The sequence below is a fragment of the Lactuca virosa genome, chromosome 2, assembly GCF_052849685.1.
Source record: "Lactuca virosa cultivar CGN04683 chromosome 2, Lactuca_virosa_CGN04683_v6, whole genome shotgun sequence".
In the NCBI taxonomy this organism is placed as follows: Eukaryota; Viridiplantae; Streptophyta; class Magnoliopsida; order Asterales; family Asteraceae; genus Lactuca; species Lactuca virosa.
In genome coordinates this window covers 219,577,173-219,591,377 of record NC_136427.1, presented here as the reverse complement: position 1 = coordinate 219,591,377, position 14,205 = coordinate 219,577,173, and the positions used below count along the sequence as shown (strand labels likewise).

Below are 14,205 nucleotides of genomic sequence, written 5' to 3'. Positions count from 1 at the left end.
GATAGAGGATCCACTTTGGAGAAATATTAGATATCGTATAGTTGATACCTTGTCCAAGTGAGAGACTGTAGGAAAGAGTGTCCAAAGTCATTAACTATTGATAATATTTCTAATAATAACATGATCCTTTTGGGTTGCCATCAAGAACTAAATTGAGTAGAATAAATAATGGAAAAAATTGGTTTATTAATTATTATGGTTAAAAATTAATTAGAAGCAATCGATTTGCGAAAATATTAGCTAAACTGCAAATAAAATTTCGATGTTTTTTTTAATGTAACTTTTAATTTCATGTTATTTTTATTTCTAGAATGTAATTTTTAATTTTATGTTATTTTTAATTTTAGTATGGTTTTTAAAAAACTTCTTATTTTTATTGAAATTAAAAAAAAAAACTCATAGGCAACCCATTTACCACACCCTAGTCTGTATGTGAAAATTGTAAAAAATGTGAAAGTTGACGTGACGTCTATGTAACACCTTTTTACCATTGGTAAAAAATGCACCACACCCCTTAGCCTAAGTACCGTGTCAATTTAACATATAACAGTTGAGACTTATAAAATTTATGATTATTTTTGAAAAACTCTTAGTATTTATTTAAATCTATTTTCTTAATAAATTTAGTTTTTTTTTTTCTTCTTCTCTCGTATTAATATTTGATATAATGTTATAAAATATAAACTATCAATTACCCATTGCTTAGACGAATTGGGCTGAATAACCTCAGGCCCAGGTTTTATTCGTTCGTCTTCACTTTCACTTTCCCTTTGAACAGTCGATTTTCCCTCCACTCCTCCAGTACTCCGTCGCATAGTCTTCGTGGCAAACGTACACCAGGTGTTTGTGAAAATGCCCCAGAAAAATTCATCGAAGAAGGATAGAACGCCAGCCTATCCACTCCGAAGATCTCCAAGATTTCTCCAAGTTGTGCTCGTAGATCCTGAAGACCCAAGAACCCCTAAGCCAGAACCACGGAGGACCCGAATCCCTTATTCAGCGACTCCTCTCAACTTCACAGAAAAGGTAAAGGTTTCTTCCCGAGGGAGAAGCCTAGGATCTAAGTCAGAAGGATGTTCACAGAAACTTGGTGAATCTCGTAATGCCAGAAAAAGGTCTGATAATTCGAAAGCTAGGTCGACAAGATCTACCAGACTGACTCCTTGTGCCGAAGAGTGCACTGAAGAAAAGTCATCACGTAGTTCAAAACGGAGAAACAGTAAGCGTTTTTTTACTTTCATTTTGTGTTATTTGCAATGGTTCAGCTAATTAGTTATTCGAATTACATATCTTTTTTGCTCTGAATGGTCCACGAGTTTCAATTGAGATTAACCCTAGTTCACTAAACTGCAATTCCTTGATTCAAGATGCTTAACTTACGATTTCATTATCCTTCCTCTTCCCTACTTTAATAGTAAAGACCAAAGAGCTATTGTTTAATTCTTGTGGTCAAATGTAGTTATTCCTGTATTCAGAATTGATATGGTTGAAGTTACAAATCTAACACCACCATTCTTTCAATCTAGTTATTGTTGCAAAGTTTGGGATGATGATAAAGAAATGTAGATTCTATCCTTTTCACCTTGAAAGTGGAACTATTTTTTCCTTTCCTGCATATATTTTTTTGTTATTTTCTTCCCATGTAATTTGAAATCTAATATGTAGGGGAATTCAAGAGGCGAGCAACACGTAGCTCTTCTCATGGGGATGTAGATACAAATGTTAAGAAGACCAGCTATGGTGGTCTTACTGGAAATACAGGCAATGATTGTTTATTAACCCAAGTGGATACGAATATATCTAGAAGATGTAAGTCTACATTGCTAAAGAAGAAAGTGAAAAACAGTAAGAAAAAATGGGAGAATAATTCTGACCGATTTCAAACTTTGGCATTTGATGATAATCCAAATGAAGGAGCTTTACTTTTATCAATCACTGAAGAACCACCTTTGGATGAAGAATTACCCAAAAAAAGTATAGCTAAAATGGCAAATGAAAATGAAGTTGCCATTACAACTCCTAGTATATCGCATGATGAACAACAACCCATGAACAAGAAGGATATTAATAAGAAAAATCAAAAGAATATCGGGGTTAAAAGAAAAAGAAATCAGCACGAGGGCATTCCAGGAATTTCTCATGGTTGGACCAAAGATCAAGAAACAGCATTGGAAAGAGCTTACCTTCAAGCAAAGCCCACCCCACACTTCTGGAAAAAAGTTTCTAAACTGGTAATTCACTTTTCATCATAATTCCTAAATATAAAATCCATACATACACCATGAATGATGATGTCATCACTCCTTGTAATTAATTACACAGGTGCCTGGAAAATCTGCACAGGAATGTTTTGACAAAGTACATGGAAGCCACCTAACACCCCCTCCACCTCGCCTTCGTTCCCGGGCCCGCTTACCAAATTCACAAGACCCGGTTTTATCAGCAAGCAAATTTCTCAGTTCTTCAAGTCCCACAACTAAAAAGCCCAAATCTTATAAGCAAAAGAGTCATGTAATCCAAAGAAACGTAAGACACATGTTACAAAATCAGTTTAATAAAGGGGAACAAGATTCAGAAGCTGACCTATTCTCAGTTCTTGAACCCACTTTCACAGAGTCTTTAACCTCTCTCACGACACCTGTACGCCACCTGGACATGGATGTAGCATTCAAGAGATCTTCTTCAACAGCTCATTATAAAAAAAGTCTTTCAAGATTTAGTGGTGGCTCAAGTGCTACACTTGTGAGCCCTCCTGTTTTGAAGCAGGTGAAGAATAAGGCTTTACATGAAAAGTATATTGATCAGTTGCATTGTAGGGAGGCTAGTAGGAAGGTGGCGAGTAAAAAGGCTGAAAAGTATAGTAGCAGAAGTGAAGGGGTGAAAGGTGGAAGTTCTGAAAAGAGAAAGGATGCGATTAAAGTTGCAAAAAATGCATTGGTTTTTGGTGCTAGAGATGCTATTAATGAGTTTGAGTTTAAACAGGGAATGGCTTTGATTGATATTTTTGAGGATGAGTGTATTGTTGGAGATGATGATGATGATGATGATGATGATGGTGGTGGTGGTCAAGTTTAGGTTTTTCAGTTAACTTTGAGGGTGATGAAGAGGTATATTTTCTAATTTTTTTTTTTATTTAAAGTTTGTTTTTACTGAAATATGGTTTTGTGTTGTTGCAATTAGGTTCTCAGAAATGAAGGTGAAGAAGTTGAGTGTAATGGATTGGTGGTGTCTGTTAGCCTTAGGTGAAGAGACTAACTACTAATAAGTGTAAACAATTTGTACATTGATCATTGATCTTGTCTTTCTACCTAGAAATGTGCTCATTTACTGTTTTTGTACATGATTAAAACTATTGACACATCATTTTTTCACTAACTTTTACCACTAATTAAATATGTTATCCAATGGTTACATTCCATTCTGTTGCAACACTCTACTTCGAAATATCTATCAAATTATAGCATTGGGCTTCTAATTTTTTTTTTCTTATTTGGACATTATACTTAGAAAAAGTCAAATGTGTTTGCATTTGAATGACATTGCTACAACTGGGTGGATGCATTCTAAGCGTTTTCACAAAAGTACAGTTTCAAAAAAACAGTTTACAGAAAAAAGATCTCGATTTATGCATAGAATGCTTATGCATATATCTTTTAGGGCTAAATGAAAGAAATAACTGTGTGTTTATGATAATATTCTACTCTAATTTAATTCTGTTAAGGTATTGTATTTCCTGTTTTTTCAATTGTACATTGAAAATTGTATCCAACTATATCATTGTACTTTCAGTTTCATATAATGTGGAGATGGATTGAAAACATTAGAAAGTCAACATAAGTTTCATATAATCTGGAGTTGTAATACAAACTCATATTGATGAAATCAAATTACACACAAATACAAGTTACTCATGCATGAAATAAAATAAACCCAGTGACTGTTTATAAGAATACTATGTGTCTTAGGATCATATAACATTAGAACTATAACTTAATAGATGATGGAATTTTGTATCCACATAGCATCATAATTCCATTTCTTTTTACACCAGTTTCTCATGCATCTGATAAGCTTTTCAATTGTCTTTCAAGAAGTAGCAATGTACTTTCATTTAGTTGTTTATTATAACATTTTACTTTACTTTATTTTTTCTCCATTCCAAAACTGATAGTTGAAAACAAAAGCAAGTATTGGATGGCATGTCACAAAAGCACGAAAGTGCACAACAACAACCTTCTTTAATAGCATCCTATTTTTACTTTTTATTTTACAACAATTTACCTTCACTTTTTTCTTATTAAGGCATCGTACTTCAAAAAATCCATCCAAGTGTAACATTGTACTTACTTTTTTTTTCTAATGGTGTAATGAGACATAGAAAAAAAGTTTATTGGTCTTATTGTCTATTGAGCACAATTAAAAGATGACCAACTTGAAGAGCAAACTGACGGTAATTGGTGGCCATTTTATAACATTAACTTGTTTTTGAATATCTTACACAAATCATTTGTATTTACCTTATATCTCTCCATGAGTTGTATAAGTAGTTAGTTCGTTCTAATAATGGAGGAAGCTTACAGTCTTCAACAAAATATGAAGTCATGGCAGCAAAAGAGTCCCATAATCCAAAAAAGAACAAGATCCCAAACCATATTTGTTATTTTTTTGACATAAAAGCATGTTAAACTTTGCCACGTCATCATAATTTAAATCACGGGGTTACTTCATAGAGTATAATGCTCTAATAAGGAATTTGAAAATACAATGTTGTAATAAGGACAAATAAAAGTACAATGCTATGATAAGAAAAAATATATATAGAAAGTACATTGCTATTTCTTGCATTTAACCCAACTTTTAATTAGGCCATGTCCAAACACAGTTTACATACATATATGAACCAGGATTTGTGTTAGAGATCCATGGTTACATAATTACATAACTTATAACAAAATGCATAATACAACACACCATTGGCATTCATACACACCATTTGCACACTTATTTATATTTATGCACCACATCAATTACTTAGAAACTTCCCAAGATACAAGGATCACTTATTTTATCCCTTATGCATTAACTGCTACCTCTAAGCCACCACTTTTAACCATACTCCCACAGCCACCTCCACATCCCCCACCACAACCACCGCCACCCTCAACCATATTCCCACAACCACCTCCACATCCGCCACCACAGCCACCACTCTTCACCATATTCCCACAACCACCTCCACATCCCCCGCCACAACCACCACCACATCCACCACCCTCAACCATATTCCCACAGCCGCCTCCACATCCGCCACCACAACCACCTCCACATCCGCCACCACATCCACCACTGTTGACCATATTCCCACAACCACCTCCACATCCCCCACCACAACCACTACCACATCCACCACCCTTCACCATATTCCCACAACCACCTCCACATCCACCACCACAACCACCGCTCACAGCAAACTGTCCATTACCGGAAAGTGTGGAAAAGGTTGAGCTTTTTGAGAAAGGAGGAGTGCATGAGGCTGCAACTCTTACACAAATAGGCTCTGAATCAACAATGCCAGAACTTGGAACCAAATCCAACCATTTTTCCACACACAGATTAAACACAGGGGTAAAAAAGTCTTCCAAAGACATAAAACAGCAACCCAAAGTTTCACTTTCACCTGATTTGGATGGATCTAATTCAGAAACAAGTTCAAAGAGAATAGATCCACTAGCCTCACAATGGAATGTAGCAACCTGTTTCTTCCCAGATTCAGACTGAATATTAACTTTTCTTTTAACATCAAAGATTCCATCAGGTTGCGCCTTACTGAAAAAAACCCTAACTTTTTTCTTATGGGTCTTTGGTAAGTTTTTGATTTCTACAATCTCCAATACAACCTGCAGTAACACAATCTGGTTATAACTTAATGTCAAAAATCATCAAGAAACACTCATCTTTTATTTAAGAATTACCTCAATGACATTTTCTTCAGGAAGATCGATTGATTTCTGAAACCCATCAACCTTTTTGGTTATAACTTGAGTGGTAGTGAGAGGAGAAGGTGGAGTACCTCTATACATTGCTCCTGCTCTCCAATACCTTGAACCAAACATCTCCTCCCATTGATTTATAGTTTGAGAAAATCCAACATCTAGTTTCTGACCTTTGCCTCTTTTTTGATCTGTGTCATCATGTTCAAGAATCTTTCCAAGTGATTTCACCAAGTCTTTACCGTAAGAAGCAGGATGCAACTGGTGTGTATGCCAGATTAGGTCAATATCATAAGTGGGGACACAAAAACATCTTATGGATCTCTCTTTGTTTCTCTTGATTAGATGCAAGAAGCCTTTGTATCTGGCTAATGCTGCTTCAAGAAAGTCATTGTTGTTCATATAGGGTCTGGATACCTGGTAAAAGAAAGGGACTTGTCTTTCAATAGCTAAAACAAGATTGTATTTCGTATGCTTTTCATCTCTATAGTAGGTCTTTTCTGCATATTCTGTATTTGGAAGTGATAAGTTGATTTCATAGGGCTCATTGGGATACAATTTGTTCCATATTTCTTCTGTTTCCTTGCTTGATATTCCTTCAACAGAGGATGCAACATGATGGTTGTCAAGAATCTTTCCATAAAATTCTTCACAATCGGATTTGTACCTGACCTGAATAAGAGATGAAGAACAATATATTATATTTTTAGTCTCCAGAACATTCTAGAAACTTCATCCAATGTTCTTAAGTTGAGAGACTTACAGGATTGAGTCTGTGACAATGCCAAACCCATTCACAATCAAGAGGAACAACCAGAGGTCCTTTTGTGACATGAGACTTGGAATGTTTAGCAAGCAAAGGAAGCCAGCAAGCGTTATACCTGAAATCGAGTGTCTCTGATGATTTGTAAAAGAGAAGGTTGAAATGAAATGAAGTATTATCAATTTATCATCAGACGATGATGATTTATTTACCTGTAGATGGCCCATTGCAAAGATTGGCCTCCATAAAGCCAACGGTTGCTGTCTACAGCAGCAAGAAATTGGAGGTGACGCTTAGCAGCAGACACAAGATCTTCACTTATCGTGATATTTTGTGCTGCATTCCACTCTGATTCTTGTTCCATAACCATTTTGACCTACAAAACAAACCATCATGTGATCAGTTAGCATATGAATTTGACTAACAAAAAGTTTGAATATGGTTTTAATGAATATTGGAAATCGAAATACACACAATTTCAGTTCAGCTGGAATAATCGATCACGAGATTAAACAGTATATCATTGAAGTAATGCTAAAATCTTCCAAAACAAAGATAGGATGACCTGTTAAATGAAATTGGACTGAAGTACATATGAAGATCTAATTCTCATCTAACGAACACCTTCGGAAACAATGATCTTTGATTAGGATGATTCCGAATTGCATTAACTATAGTTTTAATATTTGGATGAAATTTTGAAAGAGAATGATAAAAAAAACAACGTTAAATAGAAGCAGGATGAGTCACGATTATAATACAGTCATTATTGGTTAAGCATCAATCAGTCATCGTGATCGAGTGAAATTTGTGACGACTGGTTACCTGAAGAAGAAAAGAGTCCCTGAGAAGATGATCGCAGTTGAAAAGCGCCGGCAACGTCTGCAGGTTCCGATTGCTTGATCAAATTGAACCCAATTCAATTTTTCCGAATTGAAGGTGTTTTGTATATTCGTTATAAGTTTCGTGTACGCAAGATATGTAGATAACACTCTTTCTTCATGACACAAAAGTGTACTAATTGTACGTTTGCTTGCTATTATCAGAATTATGTACTAACAGTCTAACAAGTACAAGAAGAGAGATTGTATTTCTATTTTCTATGATGATATTATTATTATTAGTTATTAAATTTTAATTAATTCAACTGGTTTTAGTTATTGGATTTGTATAATAAAAGATAATAAGATGGAAAAAGACATTAATCATTTCAGAACGTTTCCTATGCTGAAATATATGATTGATCGTGACACAAAACTTATTAAAACTAAAATTAATAATTTATACAAATGATAAAGTCGAAGACAACACCTTTATGTTAAATAATTTATAGACGCAGTTGATTACTATTTATAAAATGAATGATTCAGTTTTTATATAATTGTTTTTGGTTTTTTTATGGTAAACATTGTCTATTCCTATTGTTATCTCTCTATTATTGTTGTTTCGTCTTTTTTAATGATTAGTTGTTTTTGGTATTTCTCGTCGAAGAGCAACTTCAACCATAACATGCAAAAAAAAAAAAAAAAAAAAACATTAAAATGGTGATTTTTTTAACACCAAATATATTTTCAACTCCAACCATACACTAAAAACCACACCAAAACATATATACATTCATTATTTTAATAATAAAATAGCAAATTCTTTAAAATTATCTATATTTTTTTATCAGTTTTACTAATGTATAATATAGTTAATTATTAAAATTAAAATATACAAATATCTACTAATAATATAGGTTTAAGGTTGTCGTATTTATAATATCTTTATTTTTGCATTACACAAAATTCAATTAACGTCAAAACTATAGAACGAGACGTAACAGCCTTTTGATTTTTTTGGAAAATATCAAAATTCATAACAAATATATTAGTTATTATAAATAAATAATATAGAATATAAGGTATATAATAGTTTGGGAATTACTTGATGAATATATAATATTATTATATAGTGAAAAAGGGGTTTTGGTGTTGAAAGTGGCCCGCTATATATGGCCGTCACTATCCACTCACACTAAATTGAAGGTGTTTTTGAAGGTCGGTTGGAAAGAATTTGACCTCTATTTTTGTGATATAGTGGCCCATTAGAGAAGGCCTAAGAATGTCTTTACATTGAATTTTAATCTTAACCAAAACTTAATCCCGATTGAAATCCAACAACCCCAATCAATCTTTATCATTACTTTGCTAATCGGTAGGCGGCTGAAAATGTGTTGCTTCTTTTCTTCTTGATGTGAACTTTATTTTTAAATATTAATATTAATTATTAAAGTGTTTTCATATAAAACAAAAAGATAAAGTATAAAATTTAAACTTCAAACAATAGATTTTAAAAAATAAAAATCAAAAATTGTAATACTTATATATATATATATATATATATATATATATATATATATATATATATATATATATATATACCATTATGTAGTTTTTTGGTTCTATAATTAACAAGTAGTTTCAGATATTTTTTGATGATAAAAATCATACATTATTTTATAAAACTGTTTTCTATCTTTGCTTATAAACTTATGATTATAGATTAGAACTTGTAAAGCTTTTAATTGATTACAATAATAATGACGATTAGCTTGTATCTTTGAATCAGACATGATAAAAGAACAAAAGTTATTTAAATATTTCAAGCATGAATTTGATTGATTTGATTATTATTAAATGCAAGTATTATTTTAACAAAAATTTCAAATCTTGTAGAATTAATAGTTAGAATAACTCGAAAAGAGATTGCCATAGTGATAACAGAGATAACACAATAATTGAATAAAATTCTTTATATATTACCTTCTTTTAAATTACAATCAGAGCATCCGTCTGGAGCAAGTATGATTTGAAAATCTAAAGATTTTGAACACCTAGAAGTAGATAGGAGAACTCTTTTCTTAGACATGAACTAAACATTTGAGAGAAATTTTATAAGAGGGATTTTTAGAGAACTTAGAGATGATTCTAATTAAAACATATCTCCTCAATATATAGGAGTCTTGAAGTCTTGAAACATCTTGAAACGGGAAACCGAAGGATTACCGGATCAGTCTTGAGAATTATTGAATCAACTTGCATTTGTCGGAGTGTAGTTGAGGCAGACAAAACTCTAAAGCTTTTGACAAATTGGCATCAAATTTTGTCATCTTTTGATAATGAAAAATCTTCTTTGGCGATAATGGAGCATCTTCTTTCATCTTTGTAAAAGTTGTTTGTTTTCGTGCAATAATTTAGCATCTTATCTCTGCAGAAGACTTGATAATATTTTTGATAATTGATGTACTCACACAGTGTATAATTGATAATTGATGTACTCACACAGTGTATAATTGATAATAGTTGAACAATTTGATAACACGTACTACCCCCCTTTGAATAACAAACACATGGTAGAGGGTGAAATACGAAATGAAAGAATACCTTACATTGAAGGTATAACACCAAAATTAAAAATTTAATTAATCTGCAAATGGATCATCAAAAGGATCTTGAGCATCTTGAAAATTATTTTTGACAGATGTGGGAGAATGTTCTGAATTAGTTGGAGAATTGCGAATTTCTTGAAGTAATTATTGTAGATCTTCAGGGGAAGAATTTGCAGTGGCACGAATTTTGCTAATAAGATTAGCATCTGGAGAAGATAGACTCTTGATAAGATTTGCTTCAATTTCTGGCTTTTGATTATACATTGATTGATAATGATTGAAAACAGCCTGCTCGTTTGCCTGAGAAATTGTGACTTTATCCCACCATTTTAGACGAAATTGTCTATTGAGCCAAGGGGGATTGAAGTCTGTTGCTTCTTGATAAGAGAATGTCCAGGACATGATCCATGGAACTTTGAATAACATGGTGAATTGTAACAAATATTCAAATTCTGGGATTTGTTGAATAAATAGTTCTTTGAATTTAGAAAAGCCTTTGAGAATTTCAGTGGGTAAACAAATAGGAACAAGTCCCATATAACGATACCAATTGACAAACCATCTGGGGTATTCACAGGTGAAATTTTTATCAAAGAAAATGAACCATGAATGAGAATAGTTTCGAAGAAAAAATGCTTTAGTCCAAGCTTCTTGGTAATCATAATATGAATATCTTGGATAAGCAGGGAATTGATAAAGGGGTTTTTCGAAGGAAAGATTGGATGACCAATTTTCTGGAGAAATGATTTTAAGAATTCGGGCTTTGCTAAAATCAATAGATCCTTCCTTATTATTAGAACGGTGATCAATCTGAACAGATCCAGATTCCTGTAGAATGGTTTGATAATATTCTCGAGATTTGTAAGAGTTTTCATGAAAGGTTTTTCCTCGACCAAAGAGGTGTTCAGTAAGAACATGAAAACCTTGATTAAGCTTAAGAATTTGAGAATCTTCAAGTATTTGGATTTTCAAGAGATTTGGATTGAGAACATAAGGGGCTTTATTTGTAGGTTTAGGAGTTGTTGAAAGTTGTGTTTCAGAAGGAATAGGTTTTGAAAAAGGGCTAATTGATTGAACTGGAGAAATGTTTGGAGTGACTAGTTTTGATTGTAGCATATTTGAATAAAGTTGAGAATTTTTTGCAATTGGAGTTAATGGAGAAAAACGATTCTGACTTGAGAAAGGAACAAGCTTTTGATTAATTGGTTTCTTGTCTTCTATCTTAGAGGAAGACGATGAACTCATTTTCCCTGCAAAAATTCACGAGAAAGAAAATCTGGTAATGAATTGCTTTCTCCTTTTATAAATTCAATATCGAAATCAAAATTGCCCAACAATGCTTGCCATCTAGCAAAGATTTGTTTAGAAATAATATTTTTAACATCTTTTTCTAAAATTGATTTTGCAGATTGACAATCAATTCTTAATAAAAAAAATTTCATAAATAAATCATCTTCAAATTTAGTAATACATAAAACAATACTTAAAATCTCTTTTTTAACAGTTGAATAATTCTTTTGAGTATTATTCCAAGCACCTGAATAAAAACGAACAAATTGGTCTTCAGAAGAATTTGATAATTTTTGTTTTAAAATACCTCCAAATCCAATATCACTAGCATCAGTTTCGACTATGATATTAGCATAAGGATGTGGTAAATTTAAACAAGGTAAAGAAGGAATTTTTTGTTTTATAAGTTTAACAATATTAGTATGTTCTTGAGTCCAAGGTTCTGGATTGTTTTTTAATCTATTATAAAGAGGTTTGCAAAGAGTTCCTAAATCTTTGAAAAAATCATGAATATAATTTAGACATCCTAGAAATCGTTGAAGTTGTTTTTTATCTATAATTTCGTCAGGAAATTTATTAGAAAATTCTAAACTTCTTATAATAGGTTTAATAGTATTATTAACAATGTTATGTCCTAAAAATCTAATTTCATTTTGAAATAAATGCATTTTCTTAGCTGAAACAGCTAAGCCATTTTTATAAATTAAATCATAAAACTGATTTAAATGTTTGAAATGTTGGTCAATAGATTTTGAAAAAATAAGAACATCATCAATATAAACAATTGAAAAACTGTTTATAGGAATGATAATATCATTCATAACGTTTTGAAATTCAGAAGGAGCATTTTTTAAACCAAAGGGCATAACGTTCCACTCATAATGTCCAAAAGGAACATTAAAACATGTTTTGTATTTATCTTCTTCATGAATTTGAATTTGCCAAAACCCAGATTTCATATCGAATTTTGAAAATATTTTTGAATCATAAAGTTTTTTCAATAAATCTCTTTTATTAGGAATAGGATATCTAATCCAATCTAAAACTTTATTTAAAGGTTTATAATTGATAACTAATCTTGGTGATCCTCTTTCTAATTCAGCAGCATTCATAACATAGAAAGCTGAACAAGACCAAGGAGATTTAGAAGGTCTAATTAATTTTTTGTCCAATAAATCTTGAATTTCTTTTTTACAATGAGCTTCTAATTCATTATTCATATGAATAGCTCTTGATTTTGAAGGAATATCTTTTTCATTGAAAGTTTTAATATAAGGTAATTTGACAATATGTTGTTTTCTGTTCCAAAAGGCGTTTGGAATATTTGAGCAAACATTATTTTCAAACTTTTGTTTTAAAGCTATAATTTTGTCTTGAATATACTTATCTTGTAATTGATTATGTATACGAAAATCATTAATTTCATTGATAAGGTAATTTGCTTGTTTTGTTTTATAATTAAGAATATTAATAGTTGAATAAGACGGAGGTTCACAAAATTTAAACATAATTTCTTTTCCAAAAACTTTAGTAATAATTCCATCATCTTGAACCATAAAAGGATATAATTTAGTAATTAAAGGTGTTCCTAAAATTAAAGGAGAAGTAAGATTTTTTACTAAAATTAAATGAGTTTTATAACAATAATCTTGATTGTTACAAATATGAACATCGGAAATTTTATAATTTATTTTTAAACTGGTTCCTTCAACTCCAGTAAGCCTAAAAGAAGTTTTTTCATAAAATTGAGTGGGAAATAAACCTTCTTGTATACAGTTCATATCAGCACCACTATCAATTAGAGCAGTAATATCCATTTTAAAATTATTTTTTACTAAAGTTATTTGAGTATTCCATTTTTGAGAAATTTGATCATTTATAATTCTTTCGATAACCTTTTCATCTTTATTATCATTATTTTGTGAATTAATAATATTTTTTCCCTTTTCAAGAGTTATAATTTTGCCTTTAATTTCTTTTATGTCTTGTTTAACTAATTTTAATTCTTCTTGAAGTTCTTGATGGAAATGGGTTTTGTTTTAGAAAATCTTTCATATATGTCTTTTAAATTAAAAAATTTTGTATTATTTGAAACAGAATTTTCATTCTTATTAAGCATTTGTTTTATCAACAGTTCTTGGATATTTTTATCTTTAATGGAATCCAAATTTTTTAAAAGATCTTTGTCATTGTTTGTAAGGACATTAATTGAATAATTACAATTACATTTTCCAACACATTTGCATATATCAGAATCTTCCGAACTTGAAGTATTTTGTTCTAAGATGTTTAAATCATTTTCTTGAAAATCGGAAAAACTAGAATCAGAATCGGAATCAGAATTTAACATAATTTTTCTAATTTGTTCTTTTAATTCTTCTGAAATATTTAATTCATTAATTTTTGTTTTTGCATAACAATTATTAGCATTATGACCATTACGACCACATTTATGGCAAATAATAATGTCTTTTGATTTTCTTTTAGAATTTTTATTAGATCGTTTATAAGGGTTTTTTGATGTTAAAAATTTATTTTTCTTATAATTCTTATATTTTTCTGATTTATTATATTTATTTTTCTTGAAATATTTTGAAGATTTTTTATTATATTTTTTGGTTTTTGAAGTAGACGGACCTGTTAATGGTTGATAACCATATTGTTGACAAAAATTTCCTAATTCATTCTTACTATTAATTCTATCTTTTTTAAGTTTTTCTTTAAATCTA

The 14,205-nt window shown here is 31.2% G+C and overlaps 2 protein-coding genes across 3 annotated transcripts; one reads left to right on the top strand and one right to left on the bottom strand.

Annotated features, from left to right (window-relative positions):
• The first annotated feature begins 740 nt into the window (after positions 1–740).
• LOC145160248 (Homeodomain-like superfamily protein) lies at positions 741–3,405 on the top strand. The gene is made up of 4 exons (XM_079079370.1): positions 741–1,219; positions 1,666–2,231; positions 2,323–3,107; positions 3,181–3,405. Exons 1-3 carry the CDS (start codon positions 853–855, stop codon positions 3,073–3,075), a joined length of 1,686 nt encoding a protein of 561 aa, XP_078935496.1. The 5' UTR covers positions 741–852; the 3' UTR covers positions 3,076–3,107; positions 3,181–3,405.
• Positions 3,406–4,802: 1,397 nt separating this feature from the next.
• LOC145160247 (glycine-rich domain-containing protein 1-like) lies at positions 4,803–7,819 on the bottom strand. Of its 2 annotated transcripts, XM_079079368.1 has the most exons (5): positions 7,579–7,819; positions 6,966–7,129; positions 6,754–6,871; positions 5,973–6,662; positions 4,803–5,897 (listed from the first exon to the last, which is right to left on the bottom strand). In XM_079079368.1, exons 2-5 carry the CDS (start codon positions 7,121–7,123, stop codon positions 5,073–5,075), a joined length of 1,791 nt encoding a protein of 596 aa, XP_078935494.1. In that variant the 5' UTR covers positions 7,124–7,129; positions 7,579–7,819; the 3' UTR covers positions 4,803–5,072. The 2 variants fall into 2 exon arrangements, with proteins under 2 accessions (XP_078935494.1, XP_078935495.1); XM_079079369.1 differs by lacking the exon at positions 7,579–7,819 and having other exon boundaries at positions 6,966–7,131.
• Between the last annotated feature and the right edge of the window lie 6,386 nt (positions 7,820–14,205).